We start from the raw sequence: 26,117 nt of genomic DNA on the forward strand, positions 1-26,117 counted from the left end.
CATTATCCACCGACCCTCCATGTTGTCCCATTATCCACAATTGGAGCGCTTGGTTGATTCCAGAGTGGAACCGAAAACGTGACTTCTTTGTCTGGCAATATCGAAGTCTTGTTGAGGACCGCAGCGCACTCAACGCACTGAACGTTGAGAAGCGAACCGAAGCAGAGATATAGGTGAAAGAAGTTCAATCGACTCGCCCGAGACTGCAATGGCGATGAGAATTGCTGTCTGGTGAAGACGAATGCTTCGGCCTTGTGTGTGCCATGCTCTTGATTGAGCTTCTCAACTTGGCATTACATGGACAATGGAATGAAGGACAATGAACAACTCATATAAGAATGATGTCCGACCCAAGGGTGGTATGAACAGTGAAAGTCGACAGAAATTGCGAGGTTTGACTGAAGATGGAGGGCATCTCGGGCGACGAGGTGAGTCGGCGGCGAAATCTTGGCACTCCGCCCCACCAAAAGTTGTTTCTGGCACCTGTTTGGCGGCCCCAGTCGAAAACTACACCTACCCACCTCACCGTCATTCAATTCGGCACCGGATCGTCTCGCGCCTCCGCACCTACATCTCTTCTTCCTCTGACACCCTGTCCAGGCCCGTCACCACACTCTCTCCCAACGAGGCCACGCCGCACCTCGCGCGAACCTCTCAGAGGAAAACAGTCATACCGAAACCGACCCACGCATCTTTGTGACCAGCGCCAACACCGCCAACATGTCGCTCACAAATTGCCGTTTCTATGAGGAGAAGTATCCGGAGGTGGAGAGCTTCGTCATGGTCAATGTCAAGCAGGTAAGCCTCTGCACGCGCAAGCCAAGATGGTAGACGTGTGACTAATACGTGTTTGCACAGATTGCCGAGATGGGCGCATACGTGAAGCTCCTCGAGTACGACAACATTGATGGCATGATCTTGCTTAGCGAACTGTCGAGACGTCGTATCCGTTCGATCCAAAAGTTGATTCGCGTCGGGAGGAACGAGGTTGTCGTTGTGCTGCGTGTGGACAAGGAGAAGGGTGGGCAATCGAATGAGCAGAGGCGAGGCGCTTGAAAGGCTAACACGCGCAGGTTACATTGACTTGTCGAAACGTCGCGTCTCCCCCGAAGATGTCATCAAGTGCGAGGAGCGCTACAACAAGAGCAAAATGGTGCACTCGATTATGCGCCACGTCGCTGAGAAGACCCTTACTCCCATCGAGGAGATTTACCAGCACGTCGGCTGGCCGCTGAACAAGAAATACGGCCACTCGATCGACGCCTTCAAGCTTTCCATTACCAACCCCGAAGTCTGGAACGAAGTCACTTTCCCCAACGAGGCCGTCAAGCTGGAGCTCCAATCCTACATTGGCAAGCGCCTGACTCCCCAGCCCACCAAGGTTCGCGCGGATATCGAGGTTACCTGCTTTGGATATGATGGTATCGACGCGGTTAAGAATGCGCTGCGCAAGGCCGAGGCCAAGAACACGGAAGACAACCAGGTCAAGGTCAAGCTGGTGTCGCCGCCTCTCTACGTCCTCACCAGCCAATGTCTGGACAAGCATGCTGGCATCGCCATGCTGGAGTCTGCAATTGAGGACATTACCTCGACGATTCAAAAGGACGGCGGAGACTGCAAGGTCAAGATGGCGCCCAAGGCTGTCACGGAGAGCGATGACGCTGAGCTCCAGGCTCTCATGGAGAAGAGGGAGCGCGAGAACCAGCAAGTCAGCGGTGACGAGGACGACAGCGAGAGCGACGAGGGTGGCATTGAGTAAGGCATTGCAGGCTATGAGGAATGAGCAACGGTCACGAGCGACGGATCGTAGCATATCGGATGAACGGACAAGAAGCAAGCAGAGTAGACAAAAATTGGCGACGGGCGCTGAACGGAGTCTGGTTGTGCTGCATCGGTAGCGTGACGGTGGCGGCAAATGAACATTTACGCATCATGTGTTTATCGTCAATGGCGTTGGCAGTGAAACAGGGAATCGGACGTTGAAACAGGCACAAAGCAAAAAGCCAAGCTGACATGGGGGTCGTACTCGTGGGTGGCTGTGACCAAGGAGCTATGGCCCACCCCCACCGCCAGACATGAACCCATCTTTCTGCTACTGCGCCTGACCGTCTTTTTCTCACGACCAAGTCGGCCGCTAACCTCGCAGCTGCCTTGCTCTGGTCTCCTGCAGCTCAAGGTCTTCTTTGTATTCGACTCGGCATCATGGTTCGCTGGGGCAGACTAATGGGCTTTGACAGCCATGACCGGAGGCAGCGCATACGCGACGAGATGCAGTCTCGTAAGGAATCCAAATTTTCGCGCTTGATTTGCTGCTCAAACTGACCTTATCCAGTGCTTCCGACGCGTCGCGGTGACTTGCCCCCGTCGCCGATCCCCGCTAAAGAAGTCACCAAGGTCTGTCTGCGCCTTAGACACCAGCTCGAGACGGTCATTCCATGCGAGGTTGAAGAGGCGCTTATCACCAACGCCCGGAGCCACATAATCACTCCCCAGGTCATTGAGCTCGCCAGGAATGCTGGAGGAGAAGAGTACAAGGCTTGCGTCGTCTTTTGCTTGCTCATTGTCAAGAAATGGTTCGCAAAGCAAGCCACCTTGGAGCTCTGGGACTCGGACCTGCATGATGTACGCGCTACGGCGTGTGAAGTCATTGCAAAGCACATGTAAGTTTCCCGAGCCATTCGGTCGCAAATAAGCCTCCAGAGACTAACAAAAGCAGAATCGAAGGAGAAGAAGACATGTGCTATCTTCTCGAGGATGTCTTGCTCAAGCGCTACTCAATCATGGTCAATGGCGAGGATACATCCCCAGCCAACGCTATTGAGAAAGCTGTCGACTTGCATGCCCTCCGCGTCATTGGTTCCTCGGGCTACCAGCGCTGCATCTCATTCTTATGGAGAGGATGGCTTGTTCAAGACGACGAAGATCCCTCTCGCTTCGTCGACTGGAAGAAGAAGGGCAACACCGACTTTTGGTCCCACATTGACCCTGACCGGATGCGCGTTCCGGCCTACCAGAATGCTCTTCAAATCATCATCTCCGTCGTCTTCCTGGCCCTGTATACCGGATCGATCAACACTCAAAATCCCGGCGGAGATTTGGACGCAGTCGAGGGTCTGCTGTACATCTTTACAGTCGGCTTCATCCTCGACGAAGCCGCCAAGCTCTGGAAGGTTGGACGCTATTACATTGGTTTCTGGAACGTGTTTAACAGTAAGTGAACTTTTCCTTGCGTTTCTCGCTACATGATCCTCGCATGCTCCTGTTGTCCAGCTACTAGGACCTGCAACAAATAATCTCCGTTTCGTAAGGTCCACCAATCCAAGTTGCCACTGCTAATTACTGTTGCTATAGGTACCCTCTACGCTCTCCTCACCGTGTCTTTTGTTACTCGCATGGTTGCGGTAAGCCACGACTGGGACTCGGAGCCACGAAAGTACTTCAACACCCTGAGCTACAACTTCTTGGCATTCTCGGCTCCCATGTTCTGGATGAGATTGCTGCTCTACCTTGACACGTTCCGATTCTTTGGCGCCATGCTGGTTGTTCTAAAGGTCATGATGAAGGAGTCGCTCATCTTCTTCGCCATGCTCTTCTTCATCCTCGTCGGTTTCTTCCAAGCCTTTATCGGTATGGATCAGGTTGACGAGAAAATCACGGCCACCACCTTTATCGTCCAGTCGATGCTTGCTGCCATCATGCAGTCTCCCGAGTTCGACGGATTCGACCACTTTGCGCCTCCGTTTGGCATCATCCTCTACTACCTGTTTACGTTCGTCGTTATGGTCATTCTCCTCAACATCCTCATTGCGCTGTACAACAGTGCGTACGAAGACATCACGGACAACGCGGTTGACGAGTACATGGCGTTGCTCAGCCAAAAGACGATGCAATATGTCCGTGCTCCGGATGAGAACGTCTTCATCGCCCCGTTCAACCTCATCGAGCTCTTCTTCCTCATCATTCCCTTTGAGTGGTGGATGGACGACAAGAGCTACGCCCGCCTCAACGACTACGTCATGGGCTTCATTTACTCGCCTCTGCTCATCATCACTGCCGCCATCGAGACTCGCGAGGCTCACAAGGTCAAATTTAACCGCAAGCGCGGCGAAGCGGACGATGACTCGATGCAGGAGTGGGAAGAGCTGGCCGGCGAGGTCGACTTTGAAGCCGAGGGATGGGACAAGAAGTGCGAAGAGGTTGCCCCCGAGATTGGCGTCGAGCAGGCCGTCGTCGAGATTCGCCAGCTCAGGAGGGAGATTTCCGAGGTGCGCGAGATGGTGTCGAGCATGCTGCAGTAAGCTGCTTCCACGACAAACGCCCGATAGTTGGATTCCGGTATATGATATCTCCTGGTGATTTGGTACATATTGTACATGGTATGAGACACGGCAGCGAGTTCATTCCTCTGTTTCCTTTTGTCGATTTCTCATGTCAGTGTACTGAACGTCTCATTTTGCTTTGCAAGTCTTTGATTTTAGCGCGCTAATGAGGTCTGGGTTGTCATTCCTATTCCCCTGCAGTCAAGTAATCTATTTACAGCATTTTACGCCTCTTCCACCTAACCAGAAGCTCCGGACGTGCAGTCGACACCCAGGTCGCTGGGAGTGTTTGAGCACAGAATCTCGCCGCTGCCTGACGACGCCTCCACGGTCCAGTCGGAAATGGTGATGCCGCACGTGCCGCCAGAGCCGCAGTTGATGTTGGCAGTCGTCGGGTCATACTTGTCGGAAGTGGTACCGCTGAAGCCCTTGACGACGATGTCGGTGAGCTCTGCGTTGCCGGGGTTGCTCTCGCAATACGAGTCGTCCTCGCCGTAGCAGCTCTGGATCTGGAAGGCGTAGTCGGAGTCCTGGACGACGAAGTCGGCAAACGTGACGTTGGAGACGGTCGACGTGCCGTGGTCGTTGCCGCTGGGATACGTCTTGATGCCGGCGGCCTTTGACGACTGGATCATCTTTGCGTTGGAGACGTAAATGTTCTTGACCGAGTCGTCGGAGCCCTTGCCCAGCGAGCCGACGGAGATGCCGTGGCTGCCCGTGCAGGAAATGGTGTCGACGGTGACGTAGTTGGCCGACGGCTTGAAGGCGACGCAGTCGTCGTCGTTGACCACGTCGATGTTGGTCAGCGTCACGTAGGTGCTCTCGCCAATGTCGAAGCCGTCGGTGTTTTTGGGCTCGTTGTCCGACGTCGACTCGGCCGTCATGTTGAGCTGCGAGAAGAGCACGTTGGTCGACCCGCCCTTGACCGAGATGAAGACGTTGGGCGGGTTCTTTTGCGCCAGCCCCGTCACTTGGATATCGGAGCCGCCCGTGATGTAGAGGAGCGTCGGACGCGCGTAGGATTCGTCCGAGGCGAACAGATCCCACCTGGCAAAGGTCAGTAGGTACGCTCTCCAAAGCAAAGAGCTAGCTGCAGGGCGAATGGCTTCTTACGAGTCTTGTCCGTTTCCATCAATCACGCCAGATCCGGTGGTGGAGCGGATCTTGAGGCCGTCAATATCCTTGACGTTCATCATGGCCGTCTCCCCGCTCCAGACGTCAGTCGACCCGGTAAACTGGAGGGTGCCTTCGATCTGGAAGTCGCATCCAGCGCAACCGTCAAAATCCAAGACACTGTTGGCGTAGTACGTGGTTCCCGCCGGGAGCACAATGGTGCCGCCGTTACCGCACTCGGCAATGGCAGAGGTGATGGCGGGAACGTCGTCGGTGGACGCAGAGCCCCCTGACGACGGGGTGCAAGCGGAGGCACGCTCCTTTAGCGCCGGCGCTGGCTTGCCATTGGTGGTGGTGGTTGGCAGGGCGTATGCCGCAGACAGAAGGGGAAGCAAGAGGGAAACTGAAGAGCCAACCATATTATCGACAAGAAGTAAGAGTAAAGGATTGGAAAACGAAGGAGAGAGAATGGACAAGAAGAACTACGGCGTCACTCTAGGAGCATCGCCCCGACTAGATATATCCCAGGCTGTGGGGATACAGCAGTCGGCACGCACGTCCAAGCGCAACGGAAGCGCGCAATGGTTTCGGGTGGCTGGTCCGAGCAGCCATCAATGCCACCGCGGGTGACGAAAGAGACTGCCAAGCCTGGGGCGTGGTGCTTGAATGCTCCTTGTAGCCATGTGCTCGGTCTTACTCGTTGGGTGAGTTGACCTCATTCTATGCCTAGATTTTGAAGTCAAGATGTACATGTACATGGAGATTGGTCAACCCACCTGTCTCCCCAAAGACTTTGACATTTAAGCTCATGAAATGATAGCTACGGGGAGCATTCAAGCACTCCGCCCTGGAATTGCCATTCCTTTTGCGGCCCACTACTGTGTGCCATCAGAAAGAGGCACGCGCAGTAGTGGCCTGCGCTCTACCGTATTTCGTACTCGGAATCCGGATGGAGGAGAAAGAGAGAAAAAACAGGCAGGCCAAAACATGGGGACCTCCTTTTTCCAGACCTCACGGCGGCGCGGAGCAGAGTGGTTGTACGGGAAGGTATCGGCAAAGCACGTGGAGGGGCACTGGACGCCGTTTTGGACGTTTCTGGCGTTTCTGGCGACGCGAGTCCTGGTGTCTCGCGTCCTGCGTCGCCAACTGCCGATCGCTTCCTGCCGCTTGCGGCGTAGCGCCACCGCAAAAGGGCACGCCAAGCCCTTCGGCTATCACGACTTCTCCACTCTTTTCGCGTTCGCATGTTTGAGCTGCCGAAGCGCTTGTGCTGCTGCTGGCTGCTGCTGCATCACCTTTGGTCTTTCTCGCTTGCATTTTGCTTGCTTGTGTTTGGCTGCTGCTGCTCGGAAACGCCAAGCCTACGGAGTACTACAGACGCGTCTCTTTTTCCCTGAATCTAGAAAGCCCACCACTGAGCGCGCTGTCGTCAGGGGGGCAAGGTAGCTTTCCAGTCTGCATGATGACGGAAATACAACATGTACAGGGTTGCGGTCCGAAGGGTAAACTCGGTCGGCTGCAGCCGAAGTCGACATCTCTCCGCAGCCAAACAACAAGGGAGGGGGTTAAGATGTGCCGCTACGCTGCGCTGCGCCGCCGCCGCCGTGAGAAAGGAGAGCGTTGGGCAAGCCAAGCAAAAAAAAAGTTCGATGAAGAAACATCTCCAGGCACGGCCCTCTCGCGGAGTCGACCACCCTGTTTCACTCGCTCGCGATGTGTGGTGCGCGTGCTTTTGCTCGACTATAAATAAACCGTCTACTTTTTTCCCAGGTGATGACCATTCTTTGGCGAGTCTCTTCTTCGCATCGTTCTCTTTTTAATTTTGCATTGTTGTCCCTCTCTTTCGTCTTTTCGACATCTTGCTCTTCTTCCCAAGTCTACTGGTAGACTCATTGGCACGATGCATTCCTCCTCCATCCTCTCCATCACGCTGGGGCTCTCCCTCTCGGCCCTCGCCCACCCCACTCAAAAACGGGCGACTGGCAGGACGAGCGCGCCAAGCGGCTGTTCGACCGTCGGGTCCTCGGGTGACTACTCGACCATCGGCGCGGCGATCGAGGCGCTGGGCTCATCTACCGAAGACGCGTGCATCTTCGTCGAGAGCGGCACGTACGAGGAGCAGCTGACGGTCGAGTACGGCGGCGCGCTGACGCTGTATGGCTACACCGAGGACACGTCGTCGTATGCCAGCAACGCCGTGACCATCACCCACAGCATCAGCTCGAGCGATGCCGGCAGCTTGGACAAGAGCTCGACCGTCAATGTGGTTAGCGATGGCTTCAAGATGTACAACATCAATGTCGAGAATGGATACGGCGAGGGAAGCCAGGCGGTGGCGTAAGTCTTCATGATACCCCTTACCCCTGAAAACACACATCTAACACCGCCTTTAGCTTTACTGCCAACGCAGACCAACTCTCCTTTTACGGCTGCAGCTTCAACGGCTACCAAGACACGCTGTACGCCAAGGCAGGCACGCAGTACTACACCAACTGCTACATCAGCGGCGCGGTCGACTACATCTTCGGCGACGCGTCGCTGTGGATCACGGGCTCGACCGTCGCGTCCAACGGCGCCGGCGCCATCACCGCCATGTCCCGCGAGGAGGAGGACGACAGCTCCTGGTACGTCATCGACAGCAGCACCGTCACGGCCGCCGACGACGCCTCCGAGGACCTGAGCGGCCAGGTCTACCTCGGCCGCCCCTGGCGCGCCTACGCCCGCGTCCAGTTCCAGAACTCGGACTTGGGCAGCATCATCAATGAGGAGGGCTGGACCACCATGGCGGATAATGCTGAGCCCCTGTACTACGAGTACAACAACTCGGGTGATGGCAGCGATACGAGTGCGAGGAAGTATGAGACCGAGGCATCCGGCGCGGTTGACATTGCGACGGTTCTGGGCAGTGATTACACCAACTGGGTTGATTCGTCGTACTAGAGTGTAAAGAATTTGCGTAGTAGAAAAGATCAGGCTATTCGAACGTCGAAATGAAGTTTTGCGTTCGGATGGTTGGTTTGCCTTGTGATCATGTCCATCCGTCTGAAGTCAGGTTCTTGATGCCGTCACCCAGTGCTTCCTGTAATTGGTCGAGTCTATCTCTTGGCATCCTCGTTGTGCCACGACGTTTCAATGAAGCTCCAATGGCATCGTTTCACCATCTCACCTGTTCTGATGGTTCAATTTATGAATGTGATCATGGGTACTGTCCGGACTAGCTCAATAGTTGATAGTTCGTCTTCATGATTGTGTATGTGTGTAGCTCGGCAATTCCATGTAGCGGAATGACGTAGAGCAAAAGGATCGACTTGCGTCTTGATGTCTCTGTAGTAGGTTTGAGGAAAAGGGATGCTGAAAAGTAGACCGGACCAATTGAATGGTGCATGCCCAGAACGCCAGCCATAAGCAGGACCCGTTCCTGAATAGCCATCATTACCTGCCAACGCCGAACCGAAACGACTTTTGATCTGACCCAGGGTCATTGGGTGGTGTGAGGCATCAGACTAGTTGCGGTCAGCACACCAGCAGCCGACATGTAGCTGCAAAGCGAGGAGACTAACAAAAGTCTTCAAAGACTATGTTGCCATACTGGTTGCGATAGGAGCCGCCAGTGTTTTGCACCGTCTCAGCCTTTTCTGTGCGAGGCTTCTTCTTCGTCTTGGAGGTCCTCTGCGACGTGGCTTTTCTCGAGGTAACGGTGCGCGAGGGTTGAGTCTGGGGTTTGTGTGACGACTCGTCCTTGTGCACCGGCTTGGGCACGCGAGCAGGCCCACTTTTTCCCAGGACCCTTCCGCGATCGTCGCCGCGCTCCCCACACACTTGAGATTGTTGGACGACCTTGATTTCCCGCATCTCGTCGAGCTGCAGCTGTTGCTGGGGTGTTGCTTCAGCGTCCGCGGCCGCGCAGGCTGGCGACGGAGATGAACAAACCTTGGGACTCGGAGCCGGCGTGCCCGTCGCCGATGCGTAGCCCTCGTCTTCGGCAAAGTGCACATGCTTCCTGACCCGTCTGCTCGATTCTTTCGTCTTCTTCGCGGCGTCCTTGACCTCGGGAGCTGTGTCCCGGTCACCCTCGTCCTTGCCGGCTTTGGCTTCTTCCCGCGGCATCAAGGCAGCAACGTCGGGATGGCGGCGTCGCGTCACTTCGTCGACGTAAGTGCTCGGCCGGCACGCTTGGGCTTTGAGTTGCGGCGCGCAGGTAGCCTTTTCATCCTGGGCGGATGCTGAGGCTGCGTAGTGTGCAGGCATGGTGAGGCGGCCCTTGTTGCTCAAGGTTAGAGCGAAGGAGGTGATGACGGCGTCAAAGGGAATGGCGGAAAAGTGAAAAGGCAAGTGAAGTGCACCTGCAATGGTTGAGAGGAGAGGAAAAACAGGAGGAGAAGAAGGAGAAATTTTTCCCAGGGTAGGGTACTGGGATGCCTGGTGAACAGAACAGGAGCGGTGACGATGATCGGCAAGATCAAAGGGTCAGAAAATGGAGAGCCATACCGATGGCGAGTCGCGAGGAGAGAGGTCGTCGATGAATGGCATTATGTGAGTTGTGTGTTGTGGTTGTGGGTTGACACGCGAGCAGAGGGAGACGGACGGGACGCGTTGGATTTTAAGTCGGGGTAGGAGTCAGGTCCGCGGGCTGGGGATGGTGACGCATTTTCCGGGGCTGCTACTACTCAAACTATTCCTAACACGCATCGCAAGGCCGTTGAGTCCTTTCTGCTTGTTGATGGCACGCACATGGACGCTGGATCCGTTTCAGACGCGGACCATGACGGCATTGCATCGTTGCCGTGCGGTCGAGGTCTAAAGGAGGCCCTACGCCGAGCAATCTTCATGCGAGTCGCAGCCCCTGGGTTCCTGAGCTGAAGGCTGCCGGGTTGGATTGCAGTAGTTTTGGTCTTTACCAAATCCAGCCCGGTGAGGGTTCCTCGGCTACTGCCTTATCGCGTCATAAGTCGTGACCCAAACCACCACCGATTACATCAGCCATATTCCACCTCATGCAGCATCCAACGCCTATCGCGCCGCGTTTTCGCTCTCCTCCTCTTCCTCCAGCATCCTCTGACGCTCCTATACTCTTATCCGACATGGCTCCAGACAGAGGTCCTTCAGCCGCCCGCACCATATCTTCCCGCAGCCCTACACCTCCCACGCCCAAGCCCGACGATGCTTATCGCGACGACAACAACCACAATGAGACCCGTCACCTTCTCGCCGAGCGCGCTTCGGAGCCGCAAAACTTTACCCTGCGCGGCATACTGGTTGGTCTCGGCATAGGCGTCGCGATATGTTTTTCAAACATGTACTTTGGTCTGCAAACTGGCTGGGTGAGCAGCATGGCCATGCCTTCGGCTCTGCTGGGCTTTGCCTGGTTCAAGCTGGTTGCGCGATATTTGTCGATACCGTTTTCGCCCGTGGAAAACGTTTTGGTACAATCCGTGGCTGGAAGCGTCGGCACAATGACTCTGGGCTGCGGCTTTGTAGGCGTGATTCCCGCGCTGCAATACCTGCTCAAACCAGAAGAGAACGGGCCGCTGGACATTAGCCTGTGGAAGTTGGTCTGCTGGTCCGTCGGCATCTGCTTCTTCGGGGTCGTCTTCGCGGTCCCGCTGCGACGAGAGGTTATCATCCGGGAAAAGCTCAAGTTTCCGAGCGGGACTGCCGCTGCACTCATGATTGGCGTGATACACGGAGAGGACGGAAAAGGCGCAGTCATTCGCCAGGACGCCGCGCCGACGGCCAATGGGGACCCTGACGAGCGCGAGCGCCTGCTGGCCGCGGCCCCACCGCAGGATCACCCGGAGAATGATGTCAACCTCACCGGTGTAGACGAGATGAGCAACTGGAGGGCCAAGGTCCGCCTGTTGATTGCCTCTTTTGTCGTGTCTGCAGTCTATGTGGGTGTCTCTCTTCTGTCTGTAGGAAAAATGCTCATGTTTTCAGACGGTGTTCAGCTACTTTGTCCCTCAAGTCCGCGATGTGCCCATCTTGGGACTGACGCTGGCCAACAAATGGCTGTGGACGTTGAACCCGAGTCCTGCCTACATTGGCCAGGGCATCATCATGGGCCCTGAGACGACTCTGCACATGCTGCTCGGTGCCATTCTTGGCTGGGGGTTGTTGTCTCCCCTGGCCAAGAACAAGGGGTGGGCTCCCGGTCCCGTAAGTGACTGGGAAACTGGCAGCAAGGGCTGGATTGTATGGTTGAGCTTGGCCATAATGCTCGCCGACTCTCTGGTTAGTCTGAGCTGGCTGGTCTTGAGGCCTTTGGTCAAATATGCCCGCATATGGCTGCCACGCCTTTCCCAGACGCACTGGAGAGATGTCGCGACTCTCCGAATCGCATCTCGCGACTACGAGTACACTGCTCTCGACGGGACGGACCAATCCGCCCTCAAACGCACCCACTCCTCCACCCCCGAAGACGACGCACCCCCTGAACACCTCATCTCCAATCGCACCACCATCATCGGTCTCTTCGTCTCTCTCCTCCTCAGCATCCTCGCCGTGCACTACGTCTTCGGCTCCATGGTGCCGCTCCAGCTCAACATCCTATCCCTCTTCCTCGCGCTCCTCCTCTCCATCATGGGCGTCCGCGCACTGGGGGAGACCGACCTGAACCCCGTCTCCGGCATCTCCAAGCTGACCCAGCTGCTCATCGCGCTGGCCATCCCGCACGCCGCGAGCAACCCCAACGCCGTCGTCATCAACCTGGTCGCCGGCGCTGTGTCCGAATCCGGCGCTCTGCAGGCCGGCGACCTGATGCAAGACCTCAAGACGGGCCACCTGCTCGGCGCGGCGCCCAACGCGCAGTTTTGGGGCCAGATGATTGGCTCAGCCGTCGGCGCCGTCTTGTCGGCCGTCATTTATAAGCTCTACACCAATGTCTACGAGGTGCCTGGCAAGCTGTTCGAGGTGCCCACGGGCTTTGTTTGGATCTTTACCGCGCGGCTGGTGACGGGCAAGGGGTTGCCTGAGATGGTCGGCACGTGGGCGGTAGGCGCGGGCGTCGTCTTTGCGCTGGGCACCGCGGCGAGGGTGTGGGGACAGGCCAGGAAGGAGGGTAGAGGCTGGACCAAGTTTGTCCCTGGCGGCATTGCCGTTGCTGTCGGTGAGTACAGTTCCTTGCGAGCTCTTTCTAGCGTCGGGCGACTTTGCTGATTGTGTCTAGGCATGTACAACGTGCCCTCGTTTACCCTCGCTCGCACCATCGGCGGCATCATCAGCTTCGTCTGGCGAGACCGCCTTGGCCGCGCCGAGACGCCGATTATCGTCCTTGCGAGCGGGTTGATTCTCGGAGAGGGTCTGTTCAGCATTGTCAATTTGGCGCTAGCGAGCTTGAGCGTGCCGCATTTCTGAAGCGTAGCAGTGTGTTTGGTGTTGTTGACGACTCGCTGCTTCTGGTGGGTTGTGGGTGCGGATGGAGTTGGACGAGCGAGCGAGCGAGCGATCGATGGACGAGTGAAGAACGGTCCGGAAGCTGTGTGCTGCGTATGCTGCTTGATACCACGAGTTCCTTTTCTCTTTGTCGTCTTTGCTGATGAGCATTTTGCGAGCGCTGAGACTTGTGGTAGGTCGGTTCTTAGCCGCCCAGATTTTTCCTACGTCTTGCGATGAGACATGACTTGATTTGATATTCCATCATGTTCTGATGTCCGCTTGAACTTCATTATCACTTCCTCCGTGGTCAACTTACTCCACGTGATCACGTCAAGGATGACCGAAGTTTCCGGTGTTTCCGGGCAACTATTTCCGCGGAATCTGTATTCCTCTTCCCCTCTTTTCCGCACTCGAACCTCATCCCATCCAACAAGACAGCCATGAGCGCGTTGTCGCCTCCGAAGCGTACGTCGGTCGATCTTTGCGCCGTTGACATCGGTACCAGCCGAAGAAAGACGCGCAAGGTGACTCGCGCCTGTGACTCCTGCAAGTCCAAGAAGTCCAGGTGCTCGGGAACGCTCCCTTGCGAGACATGTGCAGACCGCGGCCTGCATTGCGTATACAATGCAGCATATGCGCGTGGTAAACCACCAACCCCTCTTCCAGGGGCCGCCGGCGACAGCATCGAAGGCCCAATTACTGAGAGAAACTCACCTGAAATCGACGCTGCCGAGATTGAGGGCCAGTATGTCGACACCACTTCGGGTTTGACATTCTTACACCGCGCCTACAAGCGTTTGTCCAAACTATCGGCAAACACAATCGACGTCCACCCTCACCTACTTGGTGGCATCGACTCCACTCAACATATTACCACAGCCGGCGACAGGCCACTGCTGGTAGACATTTCAAGAGCCAATTCTGTCTCCATCCCACTTGATGCACACAAGATCCTCCAAGATTATTTTGAGCACTGTGTAGTAACGTACTGCATATTTCACCATCCAACCGTGGTCGATTGGCTGTCAATCGCCACCGACAATCTTTCACACGGACTTCCCATCACACAAAGTATCGGAAATGCAAAGGCGTCAATATTGTTCACCGTGATGGCCATCGCGGAAAGACGCAAAGACAAGATGAAGAACACACTAAATAGCAGCTGGAACGACGAGAATTCTCTGCGACGGTGGGACGAGTACTTCCACCAAGCTGGCCTTTATCTCGAATCGCAGGCTGGCTTGCCACAGCTAGAATCTGTCCAGGCAAGAGTAGTGCAGGTGTTGTATCTGCTTCAGACCTCACGCATGAACAAGGCGTGGTACGTTCTTGGAAATGCCTCGCAGATCATCGCTGCCTTGGGAATCCATCGAAAGCAGACTCGGAACCGCAAAGGAAACGTGAAACCAAGCAACTACATCGTCTCGCAATGCAAGAGAAGAGTGTTCTGGGTGGCCTACATACTCGATGCCTACCTAAGCGTTGTGCTTGGCCGCCCGCGATACTTTCACGACGACGACATCAACCAAGACCTCCCCGATGCAATCGACGACGAATACATGACACCAGCTGGCCCCCTAAACCTGCAGGATGAGGATGATCCCCAGACTCATGTAGACTCTGTAATAGCACACGCCAAACTTTCCAAAATCATTGGCACCGTTTCCTCCGAGGTATATTCGGTCAAGACAGTACCCCAACGCAACAGGCTTGCCGCTGCAACCAAGGCCGTAGATGCGCTCCACGCCTGGCAGGCCAGTCTCCCAAATCACCTCCGGGCCATCCGTCCATCGAGCCTCATCCCCGTGGTACGGCGCCAAGCGATGGCCCTCAAACTGGCCTATTGCCATGCCATCATCCATGCAACGCGGCCCTTCCTTCTCGGCAACCAAGGCGAAGCCAGCGGCCTCTCGGAGAGCATCCGAAAATGCACCTCGGCAGCCAAAACGGCGCTGCAGCTCGTCGATTCCATGTCCAGCGATCCGAACGTCGCTCACGCCTTCTGGTGGAGCGCTTACGCCACCTTTTGCGCTCTGGCCGTGGTGTATGTCTGGGAAATCCAGCAGAGCCTGCTGGGCCACGAGAGCTCGCCGGAGAAGGAGGCCCTTCTTGCGCTGGCAGAGCGGTGCCACTCGCGACTGGCGCAGCCTGCAGACGCTGATTCGCCGGCGCGCAGGTACACGATTATTCTTGAGGAGCTGCGACGCGAGGCTCGCTTTCAGAATGAGAGGAATTCTCCCCGAAGTGCTCAAGTCGATCCAATGGCTAACGAGTCTGGAGGTGCGGGACAACAGACAGATGTCATTGAAACCAGACAGGGGCAGCCGCAGCTTTCGTCTACGGGGGCTACGTTTGGTCCTGCACCTCCCGACCCAGATGCTTTGCAGCAAATTTTCATGGAGTGGCAGACGACAGATTGGTTGGACTTGGATGCTTCGGTAAGAGCGCCTCTCATTCCATCGCCATCATTCATGATTCTTTGGTCGTGTTGGCTCACCGGCGCAGGCTTTTGAGTTTCTCGATGACTCGACCGACTCGTTTGACTTCAACGCAGTAAACACTTGAAAGGGAAACAAGGAAAAAGCCGCCCCAGCCCTTTGTCCCATCAAATCAGAGAGCATATTTGTACAGCGGACTCCGATCGCCCATCTTGTCCAATTGATCATCAGAGAAGCGCTCGCACATCTCATCCTCCGACATCCGCGCATTGCGCTTGTTGGACGTCCACAGGCAGTACTCGAGCACAAGCATGGCAACAAGGCCAGCAGACCCAAAAGCCAGCGAGCTGCCGTAGCCGGTCGGATAACGCGGCGCCTCGTTGTCCTTGTAGATGTAGCTGCCAATGACGCCGCCGATGTTGCCCGCGCACACCAGGTAGCCGATGCTAATGGCGCGTTTGGCAACGCCAGCCTGGTTTGCCACGTTCCATGCGTTGACGCCGGGGAAGATGGGGTACATTCTAGCGTCGTCGAGTCAGCTGGAGATCCTTCCAACAGTGCTACAACACTCACCCAATGCAAGCCAGACAAACTGCAAAATACGCCAGCGCAATGTTACTCGCAATCTCAGCCGCCTTGCCGAACAGAATCGCAAACGACACAATGACGCAAACCTGCGGCCCAACGACGAACGGCATGCGCCAGGCATACCGATCGGCGAAGACGGAAACCACGTATGCAGAAACGGCGCCGCACGCGTAGGGCGGGATGGTGAGCAGCTGGGCGCGGGCCGAGCTGAAGCCCATGGACGACACGATGGCCGGCATGGTGAACTTCATGGCGTAGTTGGGCACCGCGTTGGACCAGCTGCCCAGGAACAGGAGGTACATCTTCCAGTCGCTCATCACGGCCCACAGGGCGGACTTGTCGAAGTGCGAGACTTTCTTGTTGTTGTTGCTGCCTTCTGAGTCTGGGTTGGAGGGCGCGTCGCCGGCGCGGGCGCGCTGCCGCAGGTCGAGATAACGCATTTCGTCCGAAGTGAGCCAGCGGCCGGAGAGGGCGGGCGAGTCGATGAGGAGAGGGAAGCAGAGCGCACCCATAACGACTGTGAGGATGCCCTCTAGGATGAAGATCTGGAGTGATTGCGGTGTTATTTTGACCGTGCTAGGCAAATGGTGAGGAGCTCCAGAGTTCCGGAGTTCCGGAGTTTAGGAGTTCAGGAGACCAGGGGGTCAGGGGTACGGTTGAAAGTGGGTTTACCCATCGCCATCCCTCAAGCCCACCAACACCATCCATTTTGGCAATCGCAAAAGCCAACAGGCCCGAAAAAGCTCCTCCCGATGCAGCGGACGAGTACAGCAAGGCGATTCGCGTCTGCGTCTCGTTGGGCAGGTACCATCGCGACACGATGAGAATGGCACCGGGGAAGAATCCTGCCCTGTTTTTCTTTCCGGTCAACATCAGACGGACGAGGCGGATAGAGCACTCACTCGAAGAGACCCAACAAGAAGCGCGTTACGCAGAGCTCGCTGAAATTCTTGACGAAGCCAGTGCCGACCATCACGATGCCCCACCCGAGCACAAGGATGCCAATGTACGTCGATGGACGCTTGAACTTTTGGAGAAGCATGTTGCTCGGTACCTCTGTGGAGTATGCGTCAGCATTCTCGTGGACGGCGTGATCATGCTGCTGAGGTCGGCCTACCAGCGAGGATGTATGGCGGAAAGAAGACCGACAAGGCGATGTTGTACTGGTGATCCGACATGTTCAGATCCGGTAGCAGTCCCTCAATCTTTGCATTTCCTGTCCGCTGGAGTCAGCCCTCTTCTTATACAAGGGGCTCGATGGACGCTGGGTGATGTACCGACGTTTGTCTTGTCGAGATATGTAATAAGATATAGGAACAGGAGCATGGGCACGAGTCGAAACTATCGAAGTCTTTGGTCAGTGATCGGGATCATGTCGCTTGAGTCAGGAGAACTACATCGACCTTGCGGATGACTTTCTTCTTTTGTTCAGGGGTAAAAGAAGCCAAAAAAGCGGCATCATCGTCACTGAGATTCGATAGAGATTGCTGATTCTCTATGTGCTCAACGCGCTGAGCCTTCTCAGAAAAGGGCTCGTCAGTACGCGTCTTCGTACTGACCGAGTTGGAATTGGAGGTATCCATGATCGACATGTTTGAATTTTTAAGGTTAAGATGCAAAAACAAACGATGGGACAGGAAAGTTTTGAAAACATTTATATTCCGCGGGACATGCAGATGAGTCCATTGTACGACTTTGTGGGGTAGGGAAAGAGATTTGTGGAGACTGACCCCAGATACCCCGGATTTCGGAAACCACGGGATATTATCCGCGCTTTCCGGGGGCCGTCTTTGGGAATCCGTCGGATTCAAAGTCCGAGGGAAGACACATGGGTACTCCTATCGTCATGATATAAATCGCTTTCAGACGACAAGTCAATGGTCATCGACACCGAAGCAATCTGTCATTCAATCTCCTCACGCCTCCTACCTCAACTCCTTCACATTTCTCTTGCGAGCCGAATCAGCTTCAGTCAAATTCTCACAACATGGCTCTCGATCTCCGCGGCTTGACTCCAGCCCCCGTCACCCCTTTCACCAAGGAAGGCAAGGTTGACTATGATGCAATCCAACGCCTAGGCTCCTGGCTAGGCAGCATCACAGGCGTCAAAGGGCTTGTTGTCCTTGGGCACGCCGGCGAAGGCACTTTCCTCACCCCTGAGGAGCAACTGTTAGTCATCAAAGCCTTCGTCGCGTCCACGAACGGCAAGACGCCCGTCATTGCTGGCATCACTGGAGAGGGCGACGAAGTGGCCGGCCTCGAGGCCAAGCGCGCAAAGGAGGCCGGTGCTGCCGCCGGCCTCCTCTACCCATGTCACGGATGGCTCCGATTTGGCTACCAGCCCGGTGCCCCCCAAGGCCGTTACCAGAAGGTGTTCGAACTCAGCGGCCTTCCCCTCATCCTCTTCCAGTACCCCGACAACACCAAGGCCACGTACAGCCTGCAGACCATGCTGGACATCTCAGCGCAACCCGGCGTCTTTGCCATGAAGAACGGCGTGCGCAACATGCGGCGCTGGGACACCGAGATCCCCGTCATCCGCAAGCAGAGGCCCGAGTTGCAGATCCTGTCGTGCCACGACGAGTACCTGCTGCACACGGCCTTCGACGTCGACGGCTTTCTCGTGGGATACGGTAACATTGCTCCGGAGCTGTTGCTGCAGCTGATTGACGCCGGCAAGAAGAAGGATTATATCAGGGCGCGTGCCGTGCATGACCAGCTGCTGCCGTTGACGAAGACCGTGTATCACCGCGGCAGCCACATGGAGGGAACCGTCGCTCTGAAGCATGCATTGGTTGCAAGGGGCATCTTGGACCATGCTACGGTTCGGCCGCCGTTGTTGCCGCTGGCCGACGGCGCTTTCGATGAGATTGCTGCAGCTATCGGCTTTGCTCAGTTGCCTAGGATTGCTTGAAATTCGGGAAGACGTGGATAGACTCTAATTCAATGATTGTCCTCCCTTGCGAACTTTGAATCGTAGCCTTGCTCTTGCCAAAGGATCGAGCATATGCAGCTGAGACCAATCGGGAGGGCGCTAGTCGCGGAAGGTAGTACTAGCAATGGCATGAATAAAAGAGTGACACTGAAAGCAGCAACAAAAAGTCACCAGGTTCGGACGGGAGCTTTCCGGATGTTGCGAGTGGAGGAAAAGGTTGGTGGATCCAGAGCGTCGTTGGAAAGGAAAGAACGAAAGCCTCAGCGGAGGAAGATGCTTGGAGCAGTCCCGAGAGTCTGGTCAAATCGCAACCACCTTCCACATCTGGCAGTTGCTGGTCCGCGCTGGCGGGACTGAGGCTTCGTCCGCCTCATGCTCACTCACCATTCTTGCAGAGATTACACCAAACGGTTGCAACGGACTGCGACACTGCCTATCAAAACTCCGGCAACCACAAAATCGTGGGCCGCATATTCGGTGGGCGTTTCCCAGCGTACCGGGTCGCAGCCTTACTTTTGCCAAAGGATCAAGAAGGCGCAACTCAGACCAATAACCTCTAGGACTCAAAGGCAGCTAGGCAACACGTAGATCGCAAGACATCGTCCCAGACGTTCGGTATCGCTGGAAGTGTGCACACCCCAAGGCATGCGTTGTAAGTGATGTTGGGGGCTATTTTGACAGTCCTCCAATCGGGACCAGCCACATCGTGTCGCATTCGGCTGACTTCAGACGCAGCCTCAACGCATCAGAACGCGAAACGCTGGCAGCAAAGTGTAAAACAGGGTTTCAAGTCGCTGGTGAGCTGGCAGAGTCCATGCAGTGTGGCCGTTGGCTTCTGCTATGACGTGCATGCTCGTCGGGTTGATCCGCCGCGATTGCCCTTGCTTACAGTGGTACGTGCAAGCTCAAAATTGACGACGGACTGCGAAGGCAAGGCGACTGTCGCTGCTGTCTCTAGAAAGAAGAGTTCACGTTGACTTTTGCGCTTGCGATGCTTTTAGTTTCAGAACAAATACATTCGAGTAAAATATGCGTCAATGTGAGTTTAGTGACAAGGAAATGAGGATATCGGAATACAATCCAGTCTCGGTAACATATCCGACCATGCCATGCTAATGTCGTGGAGCGCATGACTTTTGCAACCTCTCTTCGCTCGCTATATTGGACGTGGCCGGGACTTGAGATCCTCAAAGAGTTCCTCAATTCGTTCGCGGGCTTCTGGTGTAACACTGGCCGGCATGAAGCGAAGGACGTATTCTTCGCAAACATCAATCGCAGTCCAGTGACGATCTGTAAGTGACAGTCAGATCAAAATTTTGGTCACACAGTCGTTTAAAGGGGCATCATACGTTCTTTCGGGAGTTTTCCGTCGCGGTCCTTGGGATCAACATCCCTGGGATAAGCGGTCTCGGGAAACAACTTATCCCATATTTTCCTCCATTTTTTAAATGCGTCTTCGCCGGTCATTCTGTCTGGGATACGTCTATCGTGGATTTTGACGAGGTGGTCCCTGGAGGCGAGTCTGTATCAGCAACACTTGGACACTGGAAAGGCACGACGAATAAGAGCGACCGACGACTAACTTCAACCTCGATATGTCCTGGAACGCTTTTGCCCGGCAAGCTGACGATGCTTGTTGCGCATGTGGAGCCTTCAAGAAATATGGACAGCCAACTCTTTCTTCCGGAGCCCTTGGTATGCCTGCCTCTGTTTGCTCCATTGGTGATTCTCCTTCTGGCTCTTCGATCGGCTCTTCGATTATTTCCCCGTGAGCTTGAGGTTGTGCGAATGCGGATGGAGGTATTCGGCCAAGGTCGGCACTCGAAGACGCAATATATACAGGTCGATCAACATGGGGCATTCCATAAGGGTTGGCGGACTCGTGTTGGCCTCGAAGGCCTCCAACAGGCCCATACTGTATCTGCCTCGGTGCTTGCTGTGCAGTTGGCCATAATTGTTGGGTTGGGACACCCCTGAAACTTGTTAGCAGTGCGACGAGCGCTTTCGATGGCCAACACTTCAGGACCAACATGAGAGGCGCTGTGGTCTCCAAACTTCCAGAGGATCCATGAAACGCAGGTTGCCAATTTGGATTCTCGTTGTACCGTTGGCCGTAAGTTGGAACATGATAAGCCGGTCCGGCTTGACCAGTTTGAGTTGGCACGGCTGACTGGTAATGATTATAGTACTGGGAACTCTGGCTCCACGCTTGATTATCCATACTGCGCCGAGAGTATTGTACTATGGAACGAGTCTGACAAAGTATCCGGTGGCGAACGAATCGTTTGTCGGGAAGATTTGGTCGCAAATTCGGCTTCCGTTCATGAGAGACTAATTCTTGTTGCCTCGGACCGGCGTCTAAGGATCAGGCACAAAGTTGAAAGACGAGTACAAAGGCCTTTATTGTGCAACCAGAGAAGGGCATTCTGCTGACAGGCATGCAGGGCCAACGGGCTTCTCGTTATAAAGCGTTGAGGCGAGCGGCGGGCAGGCAGTGTGCATCGGAGCTCCAACGACGTACGTGGACGGCCAGCTGGGCCATTTCAGAGGTCGTTTCGCTCAAATATGGTTGACCGGCGCCCACCTATCGACAATCAGTCGCATGTTGGTGCCGGGTGTATGGGTATTAAAAGGTAGGGCGGTCAAGGTCGCGTCAGGCTGAAGTTCGCTACGCCGCAATGGACCAACACCGAACTACAAAATCCTGTCGGCTACAGCCCTAACGCGGTTGAGCGGCGAAGTCGCGCGCAAACCGCTTCTTGCCGCTGGTTTCTGAACGCCTTCGTCAGCACGACATGGCGGCGCAGACGTCCGGTTTCTTGGTACAGCAGCAGAGGCAGTGCTACCTTTCAAAGCCCCCGGTCGTGGCTACCGAAGTGGCTGCTGCCTGGTAATTGGTCGCCCTTGCTAGCCTTTGTGGTCCAGTTGACTCTCTCAAGACCTCGGGCAAGGCATTGAATGTAAAAAGGTCGTCTCGAAAACGCGTTTTCGGGGGAATTTGGTAAGGCGGTAAAGGCAGCAATTGCATCCTGTCTGCCGATGCGTTGCTGAATGACTGTACCAGAGTACCTACTACAGCTGGGAAAGCTGTGTGCGCAACTGCGTACGATGCTTGCGGTCCGCACTTGCGCAGAGTCACGCTCTCAATGAAATGCGCAGAGGCAAACCTCAAGATTTCAGATAGATATAAGGAGTGAATATGAGATAGTGAAATGTTCAAGTGCAACCACACGATTCTCATCGTCCCTATTCTTGAAGCCTCAAAAACACCTTGAATACAGTCAATCAACGTACCGCCAATCATGTGGGAAAGCTCGCCGCTCGCGGACTCCGATAGCACTGTATTCTATTGCTGTCGTTGCAACTACGGTCCCATGATAATCGCTCTCTATCCCGCTTGTATCAATTGCAATCACATTCGGGACAGCTCCTGTCCGAACGGGAATTCCACCTCGAGTCTCGGGAAACAAAGTGATGGCGCCTTCCATGCCGAGTGGGGAAATGCGGTGCTCAGCACAAAAGATTTCAGGTATGCATTGCCCAATTCTCTCTGTCTTTGTTGCATTACTGAGGTACCCCAAGAAGAAATTTGTGTTTCGAGCGATGCCAGAAACAAGTGATTGATGGAGAGGTGCAGATCATCAGGTTAGTGAACAAATTTCGTCTCGCGCATCCGCAAGGGTTTCAACTGAGTACTTTATAGGACAGGCGGGACAATCTATCAGGAAGTGAATGGAGGTTGCACGGATATGTATGAAAGAAGCCAACCCAAAGCTTCGACAGGCTGTGGAGTATAAAAAACATTGCCAGTTGTAACTGTCGGCTGTGTTGTATCTGTAGTAAAAGCGCTAGAAATTTGGGCAACAGTAACAAAAGTAACCCCTGTCGCATGATAGTCTAAGAAAACCAATCTTGCTCATCAACTCTTGGAGTTCCCTGCAAACCTTGATGTGATAAAATAGAAAGTAGTCTTCAAAATTGAAAAGATTCATGCAAATCTTTAAGAATAAAAGACTACTGGGAGAGTGTATCGAGGTCATGAATCTAGAAATTCGGTACTTCGGAAGGAATCTAAACATAATGTTCCAAGTCAAGCACACGCGTAACCTCCATTTCTTGAGTCTACTTTCGAGATGAGTCGAGAGTCTTCTCTTTCGAGATCGCTGTACTGGCGATGAGGTGTTCAAAATCAAAATCACCCGGGAAGTCGCCGAAGGTTTCGAAACAATTGTTGCGGCTTTCGTGTCTCGGAACCATATTTGCAAATTCTTCGTACGACGCATTCTCAGCTATTTGGGTTGCGTTGTTCGTGACCCGATCTGCTGAGTGTTGCGATGCACTTGTCTCGATCAGGGGAAAGGGGCCACCTGCAGAGGTTGTGTATCCGCCAGGTTCGCCGAAATCAAACCAATCAACCATTGAATTGGTGGAAAGAGTCATCGCTGACTGATCGTTGCTGTTGTCATTGGCCAACAGTTCCGGTATTGAGTTCGGGAGCTGATTTTGCATCAGTGATGCTGAAGGATCGATGTGGTTGAAATTGATGGGTACGCTGGTGAAGGGTTGGTATGTGGATGTGCCTGCGGCAGAAGCAGACGCTGATACCAAATTCTCTGAACTCTCATCTTCTTCCACTTGGTGTGCCGTTTCAAATCCTTCCGTCGTTTGATTTCCACCCGTGCTCGATAGGTTGGAAATGGAGTCAGCGACGTGCGGTATTTGGTCTGCTTGGTCTTGCTCAACCGTCATTTGACCGCGAATTGAGTTGACGGAATCAGCCATGAAACTCGAAAATAACTGCTCCCGAGCACTTCGAAATATGGCGGGTAATTGATTCCGGAGACTTTCCTCGATCGCCTGGATTTCCCTATTTAAGGTCTCTTCAAGCGTTTGGCGAACCAGCAGTGGAAGTCTGTCTCGACAGATCCCTTCCCAGGAAGAGAAATCAATGGTACGCGAAAAATTCGAGCCTTCAAAATCAGTTTCAGAATCTGTGAACTCATTAGTCTTCGCTGAGTTGATTGATCAGAAGGGATATGCTACTCACAAGGTGATGGCACCTCAATGTCATCTGGGAACAAAATGCGGTAGACAGCCCTCCACTTGTCTTCCTCGGTGTTCGCGCCGACCATCCTTCGCTTACTTTTCAATTGCCGCTCTTGGTCGAGTCCAAACCCATCAACAACTGGTGTATTTAGTGCTTGAATGCATCTCCGGGGCTGGATTATGTGCGCGTCCAGACCACCTTGACTGGCAAACTGCGAACAACATCGCGGACAAGCAATAGGCCGTCGGTGAGTTCTGTAAAGATGTTCCCTAAATCTGTTAGCTCAAGTAATTATCTTGAGAGAAAGATGAACGCACTTCATGCGAGAAACGCTTGAGAAGCCAGGGAATACGCATGATGCTGTCTTGGGGTTCCCTCCTGATTTCTTATAGTACGGACATGCGAGCTTTTTTGTGTCACTTGCAGTCTTTGCAACGTTAAGCTTCTCATCCTCGCGAGGTTTCTTGCCGCCAGGGTCATCTCCCCCATCGCTTCGGCGCTTCTTGCCCTTTGACTGATCTCTTCCACACTGGTTGGTTGTCGTGGATGTTGATGGTGTGTAGATTCCGTCGGAGCCAGTATCAGATGATCGGGACTGAGATCCCGAGCCCCTGGAGGTTGTGTTATTTCGCAAATACACAAACTGGATGACTGCTTGCTCATGCGGATCCAGATATTCTGAGTCTCGTGCTTCTTCTTCCATGAGCGAGTCATCCGAATGGGATTCACCTTGAGACGATGAATCTTCAGAGGATTCCTCTGAGAATTCGTCAGACTGCGTCAAGTGTTCTTCACCATCTGAATGATGTTCAAAGTCTCTCATAATGCGACTTGTGAGCTCTTTTGTATCCAGGCCCAGAATTCGATATGCACAGGTTTGTGGAGAAAACTGTTCGGGCATGGCGACATCGGATAATTCTCCAGTACCACATTGACCTGCAGAAAGGATTGACGAAGTGACTGGTGGCTCACAAGCAACAGTAGTCTCTTGTGCTTGAGTGAATGGAGCTGAATGTTCTCGCAAGGATCCCGTTTCAAGTTCATTAGTGGCCTTCTGGTCAACTTCAAGAAAGTCCCTCTCCCGATATTTTTTTCTGGAATCACTTTTCTCATCATTTGCATTTTGCATAGGGTGCTCCTCTGTTACTCTCCGTCTTTTTTTCTTAAGCCTTCTTGACTGAGGTAGATTGGCACGTTCTGAGTCCGAATCCGTCCGGAAACAAGCAGCGAGCGGGACATATTGTGCCATCAAAGAGGCTGGTGGGGCCACTTGATTTGATGAGCTTTCTAGAGGTGTTCCCCAATCTTCGAAACGGCCTAGAGCTATTTCAGCACCGGTTACAGATTTCCCGGGAGAATAGCGCCCTCGGCTTGTTCGAAGCGGCGAAAACTTTTCGGCGTACGTCCATGGATGGTCCTGTGGAAAGGTAGGGGGTGGAGATGTTGGACTACCAAATTTTTTAGGTGATACTGTCTTGACGGGAGTGACCTCTGGGGTTGTGAGTAGTGGGACTTGTTCGCCTTTCGAGTTGGTCCCTGATAGCGCCGGATTCCCAGTCTTCGGGATGGACTGCACTGGTATGACTTGGTACAACCCGTTGGACACGCGATTGAGACCTGGTGGCATTTGAGGTTGTTCTCCTTGACAATATACATCTCTTAGCTTGGGTCGGCCTCGTTTTTTGTGTTGTACGTCGAAGCATGTGGCCTTCGAGGTTGTCAAAATACTGATGATGTGATTGGCTGCAAAGTTTCCGTACCTCTTTCCCGGAGACCACACAAGACATGCACGGCCGTTGGACATCGCAGGCGAGATTATGACGCTTGCAGTTCACACAGCCATTTTGAATACGTTTATGCGAGGTGTTTTGTGTGCGTCGGATGGGCACAATATTGGTGTTGCCTGAGCTGTACGCAGAGTCGTAGAAGGCGCTTTTGGGGGGCTGCGCTGGTCCAGAATTCGGTGACCGCGCATCTGGTAAGTCTTGAATTTCCGGCATATCTTGAGTACGGTACACCAGGAAGATCCCGGGCATCCAATCTCAAGATCAACCCTGACAAGGCTGGAGACAGTTTCAAGCGCCAGGTGACCGATCAAAAAGTGGGATCAAAAGGCCGACGATGAAAGGGCTGGAACAGATTGAGGAAGGAAAGGTGTCAAAGCGAGGAAAGTAGCTCAGCTTGAAGAGAGTGAAATACCCGTAGTTTATGGCTTTGGGGAAACACGCAGTTGCGCACAAAGCCCTGTTGCGTGGGAAAGCATGAAGGTCCTGTCAGACAGTCAGCCCCCGCCAGAACCTAGC

The 26,117-nt window shown here is 54.3% G+C and overlaps 12 protein-coding genes across 12 annotated transcripts; 7 read left to right on the forward strand and 5 right to left on the reverse strand.

Annotated features, from left to right (window-relative positions):
• The first annotated feature begins 419 nt into the window (after positions 1-419).
• BKA78DRAFT_176652 (eukaryotic translation initiation factor 2 subunit alpha) lies at positions 420-2,008 on the forward strand. The gene is made up of 3 exons (XM_066883344.1): positions 420-798; positions 859-1,021; positions 1,074-2,008. The coding sequence occupies exons 1-3, from the start codon at positions 721-723 to the stop codon at positions 1,757-1,759; spliced, it is 927 nt and encodes a 308-aa protein (XP_066741985.1). The 5' UTR covers positions 420-720; the 3' UTR covers positions 1,760-2,008.
• A 194-nt stretch (positions 2,009-2,202) lies between these two features.
• BKA78DRAFT_354949 (uncharacterized protein) lies at positions 2,203-4,298 on the forward strand (the record flags this gene model as incomplete). The annotated part of the gene is made up of 4 exons (XM_066891817.1): positions 2,203-2,278; positions 2,333-2,660; positions 2,717-3,210; positions 3,352-4,298. 4 exons carry the CDS (start codon positions 2,203-2,205, stop codon positions 4,296-4,298), a joined length of 1,845 nt encoding a protein of 614 aa, XP_066741986.1.
• Positions 4,299-4,558: 260 nt separating this feature from the next.
• BKA78DRAFT_354950 (putative endo-xylogalacturonan hydrolase A) lies at positions 4,559-5,851 on the reverse strand (the record flags this gene model as incomplete). Its single annotated transcript, XM_066891818.1, has 2 exons — positions 4,559-5,366; positions 5,433-5,851. 2 exons carry the CDS (start codon positions 5,849-5,851, stop codon positions 4,559-4,561), a joined length of 1,227 nt encoding a protein of 408 aa, XP_066741987.1.
• A 197-nt stretch (positions 5,852-6,048) lies between these two features.
• On the forward strand, positions 6,049-7,105 carry BKA78DRAFT_176639 (uncharacterized protein). Its single transcript, XM_066883343.1, has one exon. It carries the CDS (start codon positions 6,246-6,248, stop codon positions 6,876-6,878), a length of 633 nt encoding a protein of 210 aa, XP_066741988.1. The 5' UTR covers positions 6,049-6,245; the 3' UTR covers positions 6,879-7,105.
• Positions 7,106-7,332: 227 nt separating this feature from the next.
• Positions 7,333-8,372, forward strand: BKA78DRAFT_297770 (pectin lyase fold/virulence factor; the record flags this gene model as incomplete). Its single annotated transcript, XM_066886815.1, has 2 exons — positions 7,333-7,769; positions 7,826-8,372. 2 exons carry the CDS (start codon positions 7,333-7,335, stop codon positions 8,370-8,372), a joined length of 984 nt encoding a protein of 327 aa, XP_066741989.1.
• Positions 8,373-8,651: 279 nt separating this feature from the next.
• On the reverse strand, positions 8,652-10,227 carry BKA78DRAFT_176678 (uncharacterized protein). Its single transcript, XM_066883345.1, has 4 exons — positions 9,921-10,227; positions 9,363-9,692; positions 8,993-9,305; positions 8,652-8,935 (listed from the first exon to the last, which is right to left on the reverse strand). Exons 1-4 carry the CDS (start codon positions 9,960-9,962, stop codon positions 8,931-8,933), a joined length of 690 nt encoding a protein of 229 aa, XP_066741990.1. The 5' UTR covers positions 9,963-10,227; the 3' UTR covers positions 8,652-8,930.
• Positions 10,228-10,399: 172 nt separating this feature from the next.
• Positions 10,400-13,198, forward strand: BKA78DRAFT_320513 (oligopeptide transporter-like protein). Its single transcript, XM_066888956.1, has 3 exons — positions 10,400-11,323; positions 11,370-12,537; positions 12,598-13,198. Exons 1-3 carry the CDS (start codon positions 10,427-10,429, stop codon positions 12,783-12,785), a joined length of 2,253 nt encoding a protein of 750 aa, XP_066741991.1. The 5' UTR covers positions 10,400-10,426; the 3' UTR covers positions 12,786-13,198.
• Positions 13,199-13,246: 48 nt separating this feature from the next.
• Positions 13,247-15,319, forward strand: BKA78DRAFT_254947 (fungal-specific transcription factor domain-containing protein; the record flags this gene model as incomplete). The annotated part of the gene is made up of 1 exon (XM_066884949.1): positions 13,247-15,319. One exon carries the CDS (start codon positions 13,247-13,249, stop codon positions 15,317-15,319), a length of 2,073 nt encoding a protein of 690 aa, XP_066741992.1.
• Positions 15,320-15,416: 97 nt separating this feature from the next.
• BKA78DRAFT_332685 (MFS transporter) lies at positions 15,417-17,424 on the reverse strand (the record flags this gene model as incomplete). Its single annotated transcript, XM_066890006.1, has 7 exons — positions 15,417-15,765; positions 15,818-16,377; positions 16,505-16,682; positions 16,735-16,888; positions 16,950-17,048; positions 17,110-17,173; positions 17,230-17,424. The coding sequence occupies 7 exons, from the start codon at positions 17,422-17,424 to the stop codon at positions 15,417-15,419; spliced, it is 1,599 nt and encodes a 532-aa protein (XP_066741993.1).
• A 229-nt stretch (positions 17,425-17,653) lies between these two features.
• Positions 17,654-18,761, forward strand: BKA78DRAFT_176726 (dihydrodipicolinate synthetase family protein). The gene has a single exon (XM_066883346.1). It carries the CDS (start codon positions 17,820-17,822, stop codon positions 18,744-18,746), a length of 927 nt encoding a protein of 308 aa, XP_066741994.1. The 5' UTR covers positions 17,654-17,819; the 3' UTR covers positions 18,747-18,761.
• Positions 18,762-19,470: 709 nt separating this feature from the next.
• Positions 19,471-21,391, reverse strand: BKA78DRAFT_320523 (uncharacterized protein). Its single transcript, XM_066888957.1, has 4 exons — positions 20,794-21,391; positions 20,351-20,740; positions 20,117-20,277; positions 19,471-20,057 (listed from the first exon to the last, which is right to left on the reverse strand). Exons 1-4 carry the CDS (start codon positions 20,892-20,894, stop codon positions 19,924-19,926), a joined length of 786 nt encoding a protein of 261 aa, XP_066741995.1. The 5' UTR covers positions 20,895-21,391; the 3' UTR covers positions 19,471-19,923.
• A 1,382-nt stretch (positions 21,392-22,773) lies between these two features.
• Positions 22,774-25,794, reverse strand: BKA78DRAFT_176769 (uncharacterized protein). The gene is made up of 3 exons (XM_066883347.1): positions 24,132-25,794; positions 23,815-24,083; positions 22,774-23,758 (listed from the first exon to the last, which is right to left on the reverse strand). The coding sequence occupies exons 1-3, from the start codon at positions 25,616-25,618 to the stop codon at positions 22,890-22,892; spliced, it is 2,625 nt and encodes an 874-aa protein (XP_066741996.1). The 5' UTR covers positions 25,619-25,794; the 3' UTR covers positions 22,774-22,889.
• Between the last annotated feature and the right edge of the window lie 323 nt (positions 25,795-26,117).

This window comes from Phyllosticta capitalensis (assembly GCF_038381095.1).
Source record: "Phyllosticta capitalensis strain CBS 128856 chromosome Unknown BKA78scaffold_8, whole genome shotgun sequence".
Classification (NCBI taxonomy): domain Eukaryota; kingdom Fungi; phylum Ascomycota; class Dothideomycetes; order Botryosphaeriales; family Phyllostictaceae; genus Phyllosticta; species Phyllosticta capitalensis.